This window comes from Cydia strobilella, chromosome 2, assembly GCF_947568885.1.
Source record: "Cydia strobilella chromosome 2, ilCydStro3.1, whole genome shotgun sequence".
NCBI lineage: Eukaryota > Metazoa > Arthropoda > Insecta > Lepidoptera > Tortricidae > Cydia > Cydia strobilella.
The window spans coordinates 16,037,659-16,051,509 of record NC_086042.1 but is presented as its reverse complement, the minus strand read 5'-3'; the positions used below and the strand labels follow the sequence as shown (position 1 = coordinate 16,051,509).

The 13,851-nt window shown below is 46.0% G+C and overlaps 2 protein-coding genes across 2 annotated transcripts in view; both read left to right on the top strand.

Moving 5' to 3' along the window:
- The window catches only part of LOC134752684 (ATP-dependent RNA helicase DHX30-like), a 28,296-nt gene extending 15,298 nt beyond the window's left edge, over positions 1 to 12,998 (top strand). Inside the window, exons 12-22 of the mRNA XM_063688365.1 lie at positions 830 to 981; positions 1,316 to 1,479; positions 1,652 to 1,732; positions 2,795 to 2,867; positions 3,233 to 3,372; positions 3,751 to 3,939; positions 6,997 to 7,158; positions 7,690 to 7,891; positions 8,286 to 8,469; positions 9,835 to 9,905; positions 12,777 to 12,998. Coding sequence (XP_063544435.1) covers positions 830 to 981; positions 1,316 to 1,479; positions 1,652 to 1,732; positions 2,795 to 2,867; positions 3,233 to 3,372; positions 3,751 to 3,939; positions 6,997 to 7,158; positions 7,690 to 7,891; positions 8,286 to 8,469; positions 9,835 to 9,905; positions 12,777 to 12,987 — 1,629 coding nt within the window. The 3' untranslated portion in view covers positions 12,988 to 12,998. The remainder of the gene's footprint in view (positions 1 to 829; positions 982 to 1,315; positions 1,480 to 1,651; positions 1,733 to 2,794; positions 2,868 to 3,232; positions 3,373 to 3,750; positions 3,940 to 6,996; positions 7,159 to 7,689; positions 7,892 to 8,285; positions 8,470 to 9,834; positions 9,906 to 12,776) is intronic.
- LOC134752504 (serine protease inhibitor 77Ba-like) overlaps positions 1 to 13,851 on the top strand; it is a 139,221-nt gene that overhangs the window by 25,138 nt on the left and 100,232 nt on the right. The window lies entirely within an intron of this gene.

The following is a 13,851-nucleotide window of genomic DNA, read 5'->3' as shown; positions in this document are numbered from 1 at the left end:
GCAAGCGGAAACAGGGCGGCCAATTCCTCAGGTACAAAGATGTGCTTAAGCGGCACATGAAAAAGTGTCGTATAGAGCCCTCGCGATGGGGGCAGCGGGCAGCCATGCGAACAGAATGGCGGGATACAATAAATGCCCGGGTGGCTGAATTCGAATCGCGACGGCGCTTAGAGCTGGATTCCAAGCGCGACGAAATAAAGGCCAGACCACATGCGGCAATACATTATAATTACTCAAATGGTGTGCTCATATGCCCGCAATGCCGGCGAACTTTTGGAAACAAAATCGGCTACGTCAGCCACTTGCGAGCACACCAGAGACAACAATAACGGAGTTGACAGCAGTCGCCGTGGCCGAATCGGCCGTGGGAGTTATTATTATTATTATTAATACGTAAGTTAACCTGTTTAAAATATTGTTAATAAAGTCTGTCAAGCCATTTCCGAAGTAGAAAAAGCGGCAAATTTAAAAAATGTAGGGCGCGAAAGGTCAATATATAGTCAGTAGAAACAAAGTTGTTTGACAGGATAATGTTGGAGTCTCACGGGAGACTTTTATAAATTGTTTGACAAGTTACATGTTCGAGTCTCACGGGAGACTTTTATAGATCCTTATGGTGATATGTTGATCTGGATCAATCTTAACTAAACTCTTCGCAGATGCGTTTTGTTGTCTCTATTATAAGAGCATATTTAAAATAGTAAAACAAGCATATTTGTACCAATACCTTCTTTTCCGATGGAAATCGAGTTATAGAGACGTGAGATGAATAAAATTCTTGCGCCGGTTCTTATGAATTCTCCCACTTTCACTTAAACATTTTTATCAGGTTGTGTGTGTCGTAAAAGCTGTGGACCGAACGGAACCGGAAGGCGCCATTTTAGTTTTTCTACCTGGTTGGGCCGAGATCAAACAGGCGAAGCTCTTGCTCGATCGGGGCTGCGATGAAAGCACGCACCTGGTGTTGCCGGTTCATTCTAGGTTGGTGCACAATCATTTCTCTGGCATTAAACAGTGACGAAATTAACATTGTTTAGACTAAATTTGACAACTTTAGTTTAAAATTGTATTGCGCAGGCATTAATATCATGTTCAAGTTATTAACTTCCCGGAAGAGGAATCGCAAAACGGGGCACGTTAGCCGTTGATTTGGTTTTGGAGATAATGTGACATTTCATTTTGAAATATACCTATGTGCCCTTAAGTTCATTTTGTGTAATATATCGCAGCTATACATATAAATTTACGGCTCATCATCATTATTCTTTACCTTTTCATTAAGTAATATATATATTATATTTTGTTTTGTGTCCAGGTTATCTACAACAGACCAAGCCCGCATGTTCTCCAAACCTCTGCCAGGCGTCCGTAAGATAGTACTGGCCACCAATATTGCTGAGACCTCCATCACCATCCCCGATGTCGTGTACGTTGTGGACTCGGGCGCACACAAGGAGAACACGCTCAAACATGGCACCGGTAGGCATTTATTTATGGACATTTTTACTTAGCAAGATAGTACTAGTTGCTAACATCGCAGATACTTCTTTCACCATCCCCGACATCGTGTACACGCTACCCGCGTTATAGTATTTCCTTGTGTAGGGTGTTCAAACTGTGAGACTGTGAGTAACCTTGTATTTGTTCGCAGGCACGGCGAGCCTCGACACTGTGTGGGTGTCGGGCGCGGGCGCGAAGCAACGCGCCGGGCGCGCGGGCCGCGTACAAGCCGGTCAGTAAGCAACGCTGCTAATTCGCTACCCGCTCTCCTCAGGGGTCGACAAACTGCAAGCCGGTCAGTAAGCAACGCTGCTAATACGCTACCCGCTCTCCTCAGGGGTCGACAAACTGCAAGCCGGTCAGTAAGCAACGCTGCTAATACGCTACCCGCTCTCCTCAGGGGTCGACAAACTGCAAGCCGGTCAGTAAGCAACGCTGCTAATACGCTACCCGCTCTCCTCAGGGGTCGACAAACTGCAAGCCGGTCAGTAAGCAACGCTGCTAATACGCTACCCGCTCTCCTCAGAGGTCGACAAACTGCAAGCCGGTCAGTAAGCAACGCTGCTAATACGCTACCCGCTCTCCTCAGAGGTCGACAAACTGCAAGCCGGTCAGTAAGCAACGCTGCTAATACGCTACCCGCTTTCCTCAGAGGTCGACAAACTGCAAGCCGGTCAGTAAGCAACGCTGCTAATATGCTACACGCTTTCCTCAGAGGTCGACAAACTGCATGCCGGTCGGTAAGCAACGCTGCTAATACGCTACCCGCTTTCCTCAGAGGTCGACAAACTGCAAGCCGGTCAGTAAGCAACGCTGCTAATACGCTACCCGCTTTCCTCAGGGGTCGACAAACTGCAAGCCGGTGAGTAAGCAACGCTGCTAATACGCTACCCGCTTTCCTCAGGGGTCGACAAACTGCAAGCCGGTCAGTAAGTAACGCTGCTAATATGCTACCCGCTTTCCTCAGGGGTCGACAAATTGCAAGCCGGTCAGTAAGCAACGCTGCTAATACGCTACCCGCTTTCCTCAGGGGTCGACAAACTTCGGTTGGGACTTCGACACCACATACCACCTATACTCCTACAGCTTCATAGAGACCTAATGCAAAAACGGAAGTGTTTGAATTAATGATTGAATAAGACTGGAGTATACTATATTTAACCCCTGGAGTCACACGGATGCGCTATCGCGTCGGAAAAAAAAACAATACAACCAATATTCGTTATAAAATCTGATATTTTTAGCTACCTACCTACTTACTGTACAATATTTCTGAATCAATGTTATTTTTTAGGGTATTGTTTTAAACTCTACACGAAAGAAAAGGAAAATGATTTTACGCCGTTTTCTACTCCCGAAATACTAAGGTAAGCTAACTTTCATCCTATATTTTGATCAATTTATTTTCGATGAAGGAAAACATCGTGAGGAACCCGGGCTATTCCCGATGCCTTATCGGGGATAGCCCGGGTTCCTCAATAGTTGCTCTCTGGGTAAGAAGATTAAATGGCAGTTGCTTTCGTAGAAACTAGAGCCGGTGACAATTGGGATTAGGTAGTAACCTATACCTCTGGCTCTCCAAGTAAGCGTGGCAAATTGCCGGGACAAGGACATCTCAATTGATTTATACCATACAATAAACATTAATCTCTGCTGGCCAAATGGATATATTTTACATTAACCATTAACAAACTGAACAGAACCATGACGCTGATATTCATTGCCATTACAGGGTACCTTTAGAGCAAACGGTGTTGGATTGCAAGTCGTATGCTCCAGACGATGATAAGGTAGAAGATTTCTTGTCGCAGCTGCCCGAGCCGCCCTCATCTAAAGCTATACAATTAGCAATAAATGACCTTGTTGATTTAGGTAAACCATTCTAATTCTATTCAATAATTCATTGAATAATTGCATAATTCGTGAACTTTAATTTAATTTTGGCTAATAATTTGAAACAGTAACAATAGTTTGTCAGTCACTATAGTTATAGACTAAATTAAGTTAACGTGAACGCAAATGACACTCTCGTTCGTTAGTAGACCAGATGGTAGAAGCTAATGTGGCAAATACGAGAATAACCGTCATACGTATAACCGCCGTTTCAAATAAAAGCGCAACTTTGCTCTAGTTGGCGCTTTTTAATGCTTGTCTTCACGTTGAAAAAACTAGAATATCAAAGGTAAACTATAGACATCAACAGCAATATACAAGCAACTTGAAGCCGTTTCTAATTCGTTTATATTGCAGGTGCACTATCTAAAAGTGAGCAGCTGACCCGCCTTGGGAGCCTGCTGTCCTCGTTCACAGTGCACCCTCGCCTGGCGCGCGGCCTGCTGGTGGCCTCGGTGTTAGGGAACAGCACGGCCGCCGCCAACGTGCTCGCGCACTGCGCCGACAACGTCGAGGTGTTCGCTGACGCTGCCGACAGGAAGGCAGGTATGTAGCTGCTGGTGGCCTCGGTGTTAGGGAACAGCACGGCCGCCGCCAACGTGCTCGCGCACTGCGCCGACAACGTCGAGGTGTTCGCTGACGCTGCCGACAGGAAGGCAGGTATGTAGCTGCTGGTGGCCTCGGTGTTAGGGAACAGCACGGCCGCCGCCAACGTACTCGCGCACTGCGCCGACAACGTCGAGGTGTTCGCTGACGCTGCCGACAGGAAGGCAGGTATGTAGCTGCTGGTGGCCTCGGTGTTAGGGAACAGCACGGCCGCCGCCAACGTGCTCGCGCACTGCGCCGACAACGTCGAAGTGTTCGCTGACGCTGCCGACAGGAAGGCAGGTATGTAGCTGCTGGTGGCCTCGGTGTTAGGGAACAGCACGGCCGCCGCCAACGTGCTCGCGCACTGCGCCGACAACGTCGAGGTGTTCGCTGACGCTGTCGACAGGAAGGCAGGTATGTAGCTGCTGGTGGCCTCGGTGTTAGGGAACAGCACGGCCGCCGCCAACGTGCTCGCGCACTGCGCCGACAACGTCGAGGTGTTCGCTGACGCTGCCGACAGGAAGGCAGGTATGTAGCTGCTGGTGGCCTCGGTGTTAGGGAACAGCACGGCCGCCGCCAACGTACTCGCGCACTGCGCCGACAACGTCGAGGTGTTCGCTGACGCTGCCGACAGGAAGGCAGGTATGTAGCTGCTGGTGGCCTCGGTGTTAGGGAACAGCACGGCCGCCGCCAACGTGCTCGCGCACTGCGCCGACAACGTCGAAGTGTTCACTGACGCTGCCGACAGGAAGGCAGGTATGTAGCTGCTGGTGGCCTCGGTGTTAGGGAACAGCACGGCCGCCGCCAACGTGCTCGCGCACTGCGCCGACAACGTCGAGGTGTTCGCTGACGCTGTCGACAGGAAGGCAGGTATGTAGCTGCTGGTGGCCTCGGTGTTAGGGAACAGCACGGCCGCCGCCAACGTGCTCGCGCACTGCGCCGACAACGTCGAGGTGCTCGCTGACGCTGCCGACAGGAAGGCAGGTATGTAGCTGCTGGTGGCCTCGGTGTTAGGGAACAGCACGGCCGCCGCCAACGTGCTCGCGCACTGCGCCGACAACGTCGAGGTGTTCGCTGACGCTGCCGACAGGAAGGCAGGTATGTAGCTGCTGGTGGCCTCGGTGTTAGGGAACAGCACGGCCGCCGCCAACGTACTCGCGCACTGCGCCGACAACGTCGAGGTGTTCGCTGACGCTGCCGACAGGAAGGCAGGTATGTAGCTGCTGGTGGCCTCGGTGTTAGGGAACAGCACGGCCGCCGCCAACGTGCTCGCGCACTGCGCCGACAACGTCGAGGTGTTCGCTGACGCTGCCGACAGGAAGGCAGGTTTGTAGCTGCTGGTGGCCTCGGTGTTAGGGAACAGCACGGCCGCCGACAACGTACTCGCGCACTGCGCCGACAACGTCGAAGTGTTCGCTGACGCTGCCGACAGGAAGGCAGGTATGTAGCTGCTGGTGGCCTCGGTGTTAGGGAACAGCACGGCCGCCGCCAACGTGCTCGCGCACTGCGCCGACAACGTCGAGGTGTTCGCTGACGCTGTCGACAGGAAGGCAGGTATGTAGCTGCTGGTGGCTTCGGTGTTAGGGAACAGCACGGCCGCCGCCAACGTGCTCGCGCACTGCGCCGACAACGTCGAGGTGCTCGCTGACGCTGCCGACAGGAAGGCAGGTATGTAGCTGCTGGTGGCCTCGGTGTTAGGAACAGCACGGCCGCCGACAACGTACTCGCGCACTGCGCCGACAACGTCGAGGTGTTCGCTGACGCTGCCGACAGGAAGGCAGGTTTGTAGCTGCTGGTGGCCTCGGTGTTAGGGAACAGCACGGCCGCCGCCAACGTGCTCGCGCACTGCGCCGACAACGTCGAAGTGTTCGCTGACGCTGCCGACAGGAAGGCAGGTATGTAGCTGCTGGTGGCCTCGGTGTTAGGGAACAGCACGGCCGCCGCCAACGTGCTCGCGCACTGCGCCGACAACGTCGAGGTGTTCGCTGACGCTGTCGACAGGAAGGCAGGTATGTAGCTGCTGGTGGCTTCGGTGTTAGGGAACAGCACGGCCGCCGCCAACGTGCTCGCGCACTGCGCCGACAACGTCGAGGTGCTCGCTGACGCTGCCGACAGGAAGGCAGGTATGTAGCTGCTGGTGGCCTCGGTGTTAGGGAACAGCACGGCCGCCGCCAACGTGCTCGCGCACTGCGCCGACAACGTCGAGGTGTTCGCTGACGCTGCCGACAGGAAGGCAGGTATGTAGCTGCTGGTGGCCTCGGTGTTAGAGAACAGCACGGCCGCCGCCAACGTGCTCGCGCCGCCGCCGACAGGTAGGAAGGTATATAGCTGTGTTTGGTTTTTTTATTTCCTGATGTCAGAGCTTCACCACGGGATAGCTAAAGTACTATTTACAGATTTTTTTCTCTCTAATTTTGCCTAGTCTACATCTGATGTCTTTACAGAATAAAGAATACAATTTGATGTCTTTTCTTTGTATGATTAGGTCTTACTAAATTTTACTCGTTAGTTCGTCACGTTCTTAGCTGCTAATGTACGTATTCAGAATTAAACAAGGAAGGTAGTTGGGTAGGTAGGCGTACCAAACAAATGATTTATTACTTAATATTAATAATAATATTACTACTACCTTGTTTTAATACCACGACGGTGGCAAACAAGCATACGGCCCGCCTGATGGTAAGCAGTCACCGTAGCCTATGGACGCCTGCAACACCAGAGATATTACATGCGCGTTGCCGACCCTTTAAAAACCTGTACACTCCTTTTTTGAAAAACCCCATACTGTAGTCCCTCGGGAAAACCTTGTTTAATTTCGAATACATACATTGGCACTGTCAGCTATAAAAACGTAACGACCTAACGAGTAACAAAGTTGTCAAAGTTGTATTGTTGGGGAGGAGAGACCCCACGTACCCGAGTGCTCCTGGGAAGTGCTGTCACCCGACAGGAGGGCGGGTGGGACAGGTAATTAGTTAGTAGATATTTGTAGTTACATAGGTATGTGTATTTCAGAGATCCGTGAGATAAAACGCGAGTTTAGTGCAACGTCGGACCACGTGGCCCTGCACTGGATCCAAGAGGAGTTTGAGCGCGCGCGCGCGAGGGGCGAAGAAGCAGTCGAAGCATGGTGTGAGCGCTATGGATTGAGGAGGGATCGCCTCGCCTACGTTACTTGTAAGTTGCTACATTTTCATTCTGACTTAAATCCTTTCCTACGAGAACATGATGGTCCAGCCGCCATCAGATATATCGGAGCGACCAAGGTGCTCACAAATATCTGAACACGCCATTGTCAAATTGTCAGTGCGTCAGATACTTTTGAGCACCTTGGCCGCTCCGTTAAACCTCTATCTGTTGGCGACTGCCCATCATCTCTTGAAGGGAGTTTTTGAGTGCCGACCAAAGAGTGTATGGCAATGAAGTGAAATGACGATCTAGTTATGGTGATCGTTTTGGGAGGTCCTTATCTATTAGTATACCTTTCGACTGACAGGCGGAAATTTACTGAAAATGCGTCTTTGGATAAAAATCAGACGTTAAAAAATTCTTTTCTATTTACTGGATAGGTATTTAGCATTTTTTGTAATAGCAGTGCATCGCATTCGCACTTATTCATTTCTGCAAGTGTATCATAAAGGGGTAGAAAATAGTTCGGTATCTAATCTCCTTACTATTCCCATATGACCACATTATTATTATTTCCAGCTGTCACCAACCTGTACCTAGAGCAGCTCTTGAAAAGCGCCATAGTGCAGCCGCTGCTCAGCGTCGAGGAGCTGTCACGGTTCTCGGGGGTCGACGAGCTGACGCCCGCCGCGTTGCTGTGCGGACCCAACTCGCTGCTGCTCGCGCGCGCACGGCTGCGGACCAAGGGGAAGCTGAAGCCTGAACTCAGACTGCTCACCAGGTAGGCAGACGATAAATAATAGCAGGAGAGACCGAGGTGAGTTGAAACTGAGCTAAGTTGTGAAAATATCGATGTTTAGCCACGCCCCACCGTCCACGAGACCCTCAATATGTTTCCTTGTCTCAAGACGATTAGAAATATCGAAAAATAAACTCACTCAGTTCCACTAAATAATGAGGTTGGCACTAACTATATTAAAATAAGGTTATGGGACTGTAAACTTGCTGACTTGATAAACTGTTTGTTTTTTACATAGCCTCCGATAGAGAAAGTTGATCAAGAATACGTCAGCAAGTTTACAGTCCCATAACCTTATTTTGGTAGGTATAGTTAGTGCCAATCTCATGTTTTTTTTTACATAGCCTCCGATAGAGAAATTGTTTCTGATCTCCAGCAAAGGCGACCGCGCCCACATCGGCGGCGAAAGCGTCAACCACGACGCAAAGAAGGAACGCAACGCGCTCGTCGCGTACTTCGGCGGCTTCCACTCGCTCGAGCGGCGCGCACTCGTCGTGCACAAGACTTCCCGCGTCAGCCCGCAGGCGGTGCTCGCGCTGTGCCAGGGAGACGTATCTGTAGTACGTATACATAAGGGTCGCATACTCCGGGGGCTTCCACTCGCTCGAGCGGCGCGCACTTTGTCGTGCACAAGACTTCCCGCGTCAGCCCGCAGGCGGTGCTCGCGCTGTGCCAGGAAGACGTATCTGTAGTACGTACACATAAGGGTCGCATACTCCGGGGGCTTCCACTCGCTCGAGCGGCGCGCACTTTGTCGTGCACAAGACTTTCCGTGTCAGCCCGCAGGCGGTGCTCGCGCTGTGCCAGGGAGACGTATCTGTAGTACGTATACATAAGGGTCGCATACTCCGGGGGCTTCCACTCGCTCGAGCGGCGCGCACTTTGTCGTGCACAGGACTTTCCGTGTCAGCCCGCAGGCGGTGCTCGTGCTGTGCCAGGAAGACGTATCTGTAGTACGTATACATAAGGGTCGCATACTCCGGGGGCTTCCACTCGCTCGAGCGGCGCGCACTCGTCGTGCACAAGACTTCCCGCGTCAGCCCGCAGGCGGTGCTGGCGCTGTGCCAGAGAGACGTATCTGTAGTACCAAAGATAGATAAAACTCCGTAATAGATGGATACAGTTTAAGGAAAAAACGTGCCTCGAAAATCAAGAAAATTTGATTCTCGCTCAGAGGGCGCTACTAGCTTTGGCCTACAGTCGTATAGATGGCGTTGACGGTTTCGTTTGTTATTTAACAATTTTAACGCATATCAGTGAAAGAACATGGGTCAAAATCATAAAAATAATTAATGCAAATAAAAAAATCATTTATCCATATTTAAATACATTTTATCGTATTTTACAAATCTTCATTTTTAGTTTTAAAGTGTGTCGATAGACGGCAGTGAATTTACTGTGGTTACAAAATTTACTATGACAGTACCGCTCTAGTATAAGTTACTCTATGGTAGTACGTATACATAAGGGTCGCATACTCCGGGGGCTTCCACTCGCTCGAGCGGCGCGCACTCGTCGTGCCCAAGACTTCCCGCGTCAGCCCGCAGGCGGTGCTCGCGCTGTGCCAGGGAGACGTATCTGTAGTACGTATACATACGGGTCGCGTAGGTAATGCGGCGGCTTCCATTCACGAGACAAATGAAAGCATTGTGCAATACAATACTGAATACTCTATTTCACACCTCAATACAATAAAAAGATAATACAGTAACTAAAGTAGAGATAAACAACCGGCGGTTATATCGCTACTAATGATCATAATACTTACCTATGCCAAGCATTAATTCCTACGCGCTTTAGGTGTGACGACATTCCTTGTAAATTTTAAAAAGTTTTCAAATTACCATCAACCCACAGTTTATTCCACCAGTTAGTAAAACCACACAAGTAAATAATTCGTTTTCAGCCTACCTATTTTTTTGCAGGGTGACACATACGACGACACTACAGTACTGAGACTCACCCGACACAAACTCGACGTACATGTACCGACTAGGTAAGCTTTAAAACATAAAATTCCATACAATCATTGACTTAGTACATACTGATAGCTTTTTTAGATTTCATGAATACTTATGTCCACGCAATACCTACATCTAATGCTTGACCGGCCATTTCCTATCTCTATCGCGCGCGCGTACCTAACTATATTACTGTCCCGCTTGTACAGTGGCATTCACCGCCGGCATATTTCATATTTATTTATTACAACCATGATTTTATAGGTATTACAAATTCTTGGTAGTTCCACATGGACCCCGTGGGGGCATAGCAATATTACATGCATACTTAGGATCTAATCTTAAATATATGTGTATAATATAAAAGTAGGTCAATTTAGTAGTTTTTATACATATAAGCCGATTTGAATCAGATAATTGTCAGTGTATTAAATACAAAAATAAACGGGCAAATAATTATTATTAAGTGATGTCAAATTATATAAGTATTAAAATAATAAGAATGTAAATGTTTTAGAAATAGGATTAATATTAGAGTGCAATATGTGAATAATTTGATTGAATTTAACCTTATCTACAATATTATCCAAATTTAAAATTTAAAATTAGTGCACAAAAATAGCGGTGTTACTAATCAGACGGATCTGTAAAAAAATCTTCTAGAGTGTAGTAGCATTTGTCAATCAAGTAAGTTTTAAGTGTAGTCAAGAATGTTTTGTTACATTGTTCTGCTTTTATAGTGTTATCTATTCTGTTGTATACTTTTATTGCCATGGCGTACGGACTTGAGCTGTATAATTTTAAATTAGAGCCTGTTGTTGTTACCAGGTTATTTTTAAATCGGGATTCATATCGTCGCGGCTGATCTTGGATATAGGTAAACAGGTTTGGGTTTTCCCTAACAAATTTACCCATTTCCAAGATGTATAAAGAGGTCAGAGTAAGAAGTTTATATTCCCTAAAATATTGTAAACAGCTTTCTGGGCAGTAAATATTAGCTAAAATTCTTATGCATTTTTTTGAAGTATAAATAGGTCTTTCAAATCCGTACTATTTCCCCATAGTATTATACCATACTTAAGCCATGAGTAGGCATAGGCATAGTATGCGGTAAGCGCGGACTGGAAATCTGTCGTTCTCTTAAGCTCTTTCAATGCATAAATAAAAGATGACAGTTTTGTTTTTAATTTGGCAATATGCTTTTTCCAATTCATATTAGTATCAATATCAAACCCTAACAGTGTTGCTGTCTCTACGCATTCCAAGTCCATGCCGTTAAACGTTACTTTTAAGTCTAGGGTTTTTTTGATGCGGCCTAAATTGAATGATTTTGGTTTTGGATATGTTTAATTTTAGTTTGTGGTCTTCCATCCATTCTATCAATGGAGTTAGTGTTAGGTTTATTTCATTATTGATGCTCATACTGTCTTTGCATGAAGTAAGGAGAGATATGTCATCTGCGAAGAGAACGCAAGAATAGTCGTTTTTTATAAGTTTTGGAATGTCGTTAATATATATTAAAAATAACAAGCAGTACTCCACCCTGGGGGATGGAATGGGTCATGTTGTGTACGTCAGATCGAACGCGTTTAATTTCTCGTGTTGTCAAGTCGACATTTTCAATTTCTACGCATTGTTCTCTATTTTTTAGATAAGATGCAAACCATTTGTGTGTGATTCCCCTCACCCCTATTCCCCAAAGTTTATTTAAGAGTATATCATGTTGAACCATGTCGTAGGCCTTGGACATATCTAACAGTATTCCGATAGCGTATTTTTTATCGTTTATTGTAGTCAATATATCTTAACGTATTTGAATACTGCTAAGGTCGTAGCATCATGGGCGGGACAGCAATATATAGTTTGTCAAAGGACTGTCTCATTTCAAACATAGACAGAGAGAATCATACTATCCTTGTCTTACACTAGTAATAGCACGCAAACGAAAAAAGGATGAGTATAGTTTTTTTGTTCCTATTTACTGACAATTTGGTTTGACCAACTATAGCAGCGTGCGATAGAGAAGAAATGGCGGGTCGATGTAAAATTGTTCGTGCTTAGCGTCCGTACTTTATATGTATTATATAGAATTAGAATTATTTTATTCGTAAGCACAAACAAACGAGACATTACATAATATAAAAGAAAAAATAGAGTAAGAATAAAATGCCACGAAATGGCCTCATCTCAGCATGTTGCTGGTGGCTTCCAGCGCTGATCTTCCGATGAGACCATCAAGTAAGAAGAATCACTGATGGTAACAGACAAGAAGAAAAAAGACGAAAATAACATACAGTGAACAAATTGTTAAATAAGAAAAAGTAACACAGCAAGAAGATACAACATAACGACTTAATTAAATTAGGATTATTTATATAAAACAAGCATCGTTTCATTACATTTAAGTATCGTACTCATATAGTATTTCACACTAGTTTGCCTGCTTGCCAATAATCAATATTTCTCTGTATTGAGCAGAACATAATTTATAACATCTGTCCGAAAATATTTCTTAAAACACAAATAATTAGAAACATAAATAATTAGAAAATAAGTTTAAATTTAGGTATTTCTATAGTTGTTTACTTATATTTGTTATGCATGCGGTGTTTACCTGTAAGTAATTGTGACACCACTCCTTACATGTATTAGCTTAGTACGTTATTAATGTATCGATGTCAACAATTGTTGGTAAACCTTAAATAAATAAAATAAAATAAAAATAATCGCTGCTTCCATGCCCGTCTTGTCTACGAGTATTTATAATTAGTGTATCTCAGAGAAAATTGGAAAGCTCACTGGTTCCCATCTATGCCTTAAAAACGCCAATCCCATCTAAAAAAAACCCTAAGTTTAAAACTATATTTTTAAAGTAAGGTTTTATATATCATTAAATAACATTGCAGCCAAGTCGAGCACATATTGAAAGCGAGGGAGATGCTATCCAGAACTATTGATTATTACATTGAACGCGACTCAAACGCCATCTCTTACGAGGAGAACACAACCGTATCCAGGTTCAAAGTGAGGCTAGTCAAAGCTATCGGCAGGATACTAGTAGAAGCACACAAGCAATTTGAAGATAAACGGACTGGAATCACGGAGGAATTTAGATAAAAAATATATAAATAAATTATTATACCTATATTGTATTTTTTTTATTTGACCCCAGCTATATGGTAACACCGCAATACTTCGCGTGCGAGAAGCATTACCCATCTCTTTCTAACGTAAATGAAACCTCCATGCAGATGGTACTCCGTTGACAGATTACAAATTAAAAAAAAAATATTGTCATTCTCACACATTCTCATCTACGATTGCATGGCGAAAGTGTGTTCAGGAAACCGATGCAAATCCGAACGCAAGTACTAGATGTAACGCCCGTACACCTACATTTTGACACCGGGTTAACTCCTAGGATTTAGGTGTTAAGCACCTTAATGTAATATAATTATAGTTGGTCAAACCAATTTGTCAGTCAGTAACAACCAAGAAAATTATACTCATCCCTTTCTTTTGGGCGCTAGTACTAGTGTAAGACAAAGATAGTATGATCTCTGTCTATGTTTGAAATGAGACAGTCCTTTGACAAACTATAATAATATTTATCTTGCTACAGAGGAGCCAAAATAGTGTCTAATGTGTAGTCTTGCAAGTTTGCGCTTCGCGTCTCCTTTGACGCGGGCTGAAAAACTGACAAAAAACATGGCGCGAAGGCACGAACGCGAGTGGAGGGGGCTCTAGAGTTAAGCCCGATTTACGAGAAAGAGATTAGCTGTCCGGACCAAATGGTCGGTCGGTCAGCTAATTTCTTTCTCGCTTTCACTCATAGCTGCGTCCTTAACGTACGGCGGACCACCTTCCACTCGATCGAACAGGCCTCGGACCGGACCAAGGTCGCAGTCCGGTATATCCGTTTGTAGTCTGTTACAGCTTTAAAGGTGGAATGGGATAGCAATATCGCTAGCTCTCTCTAAC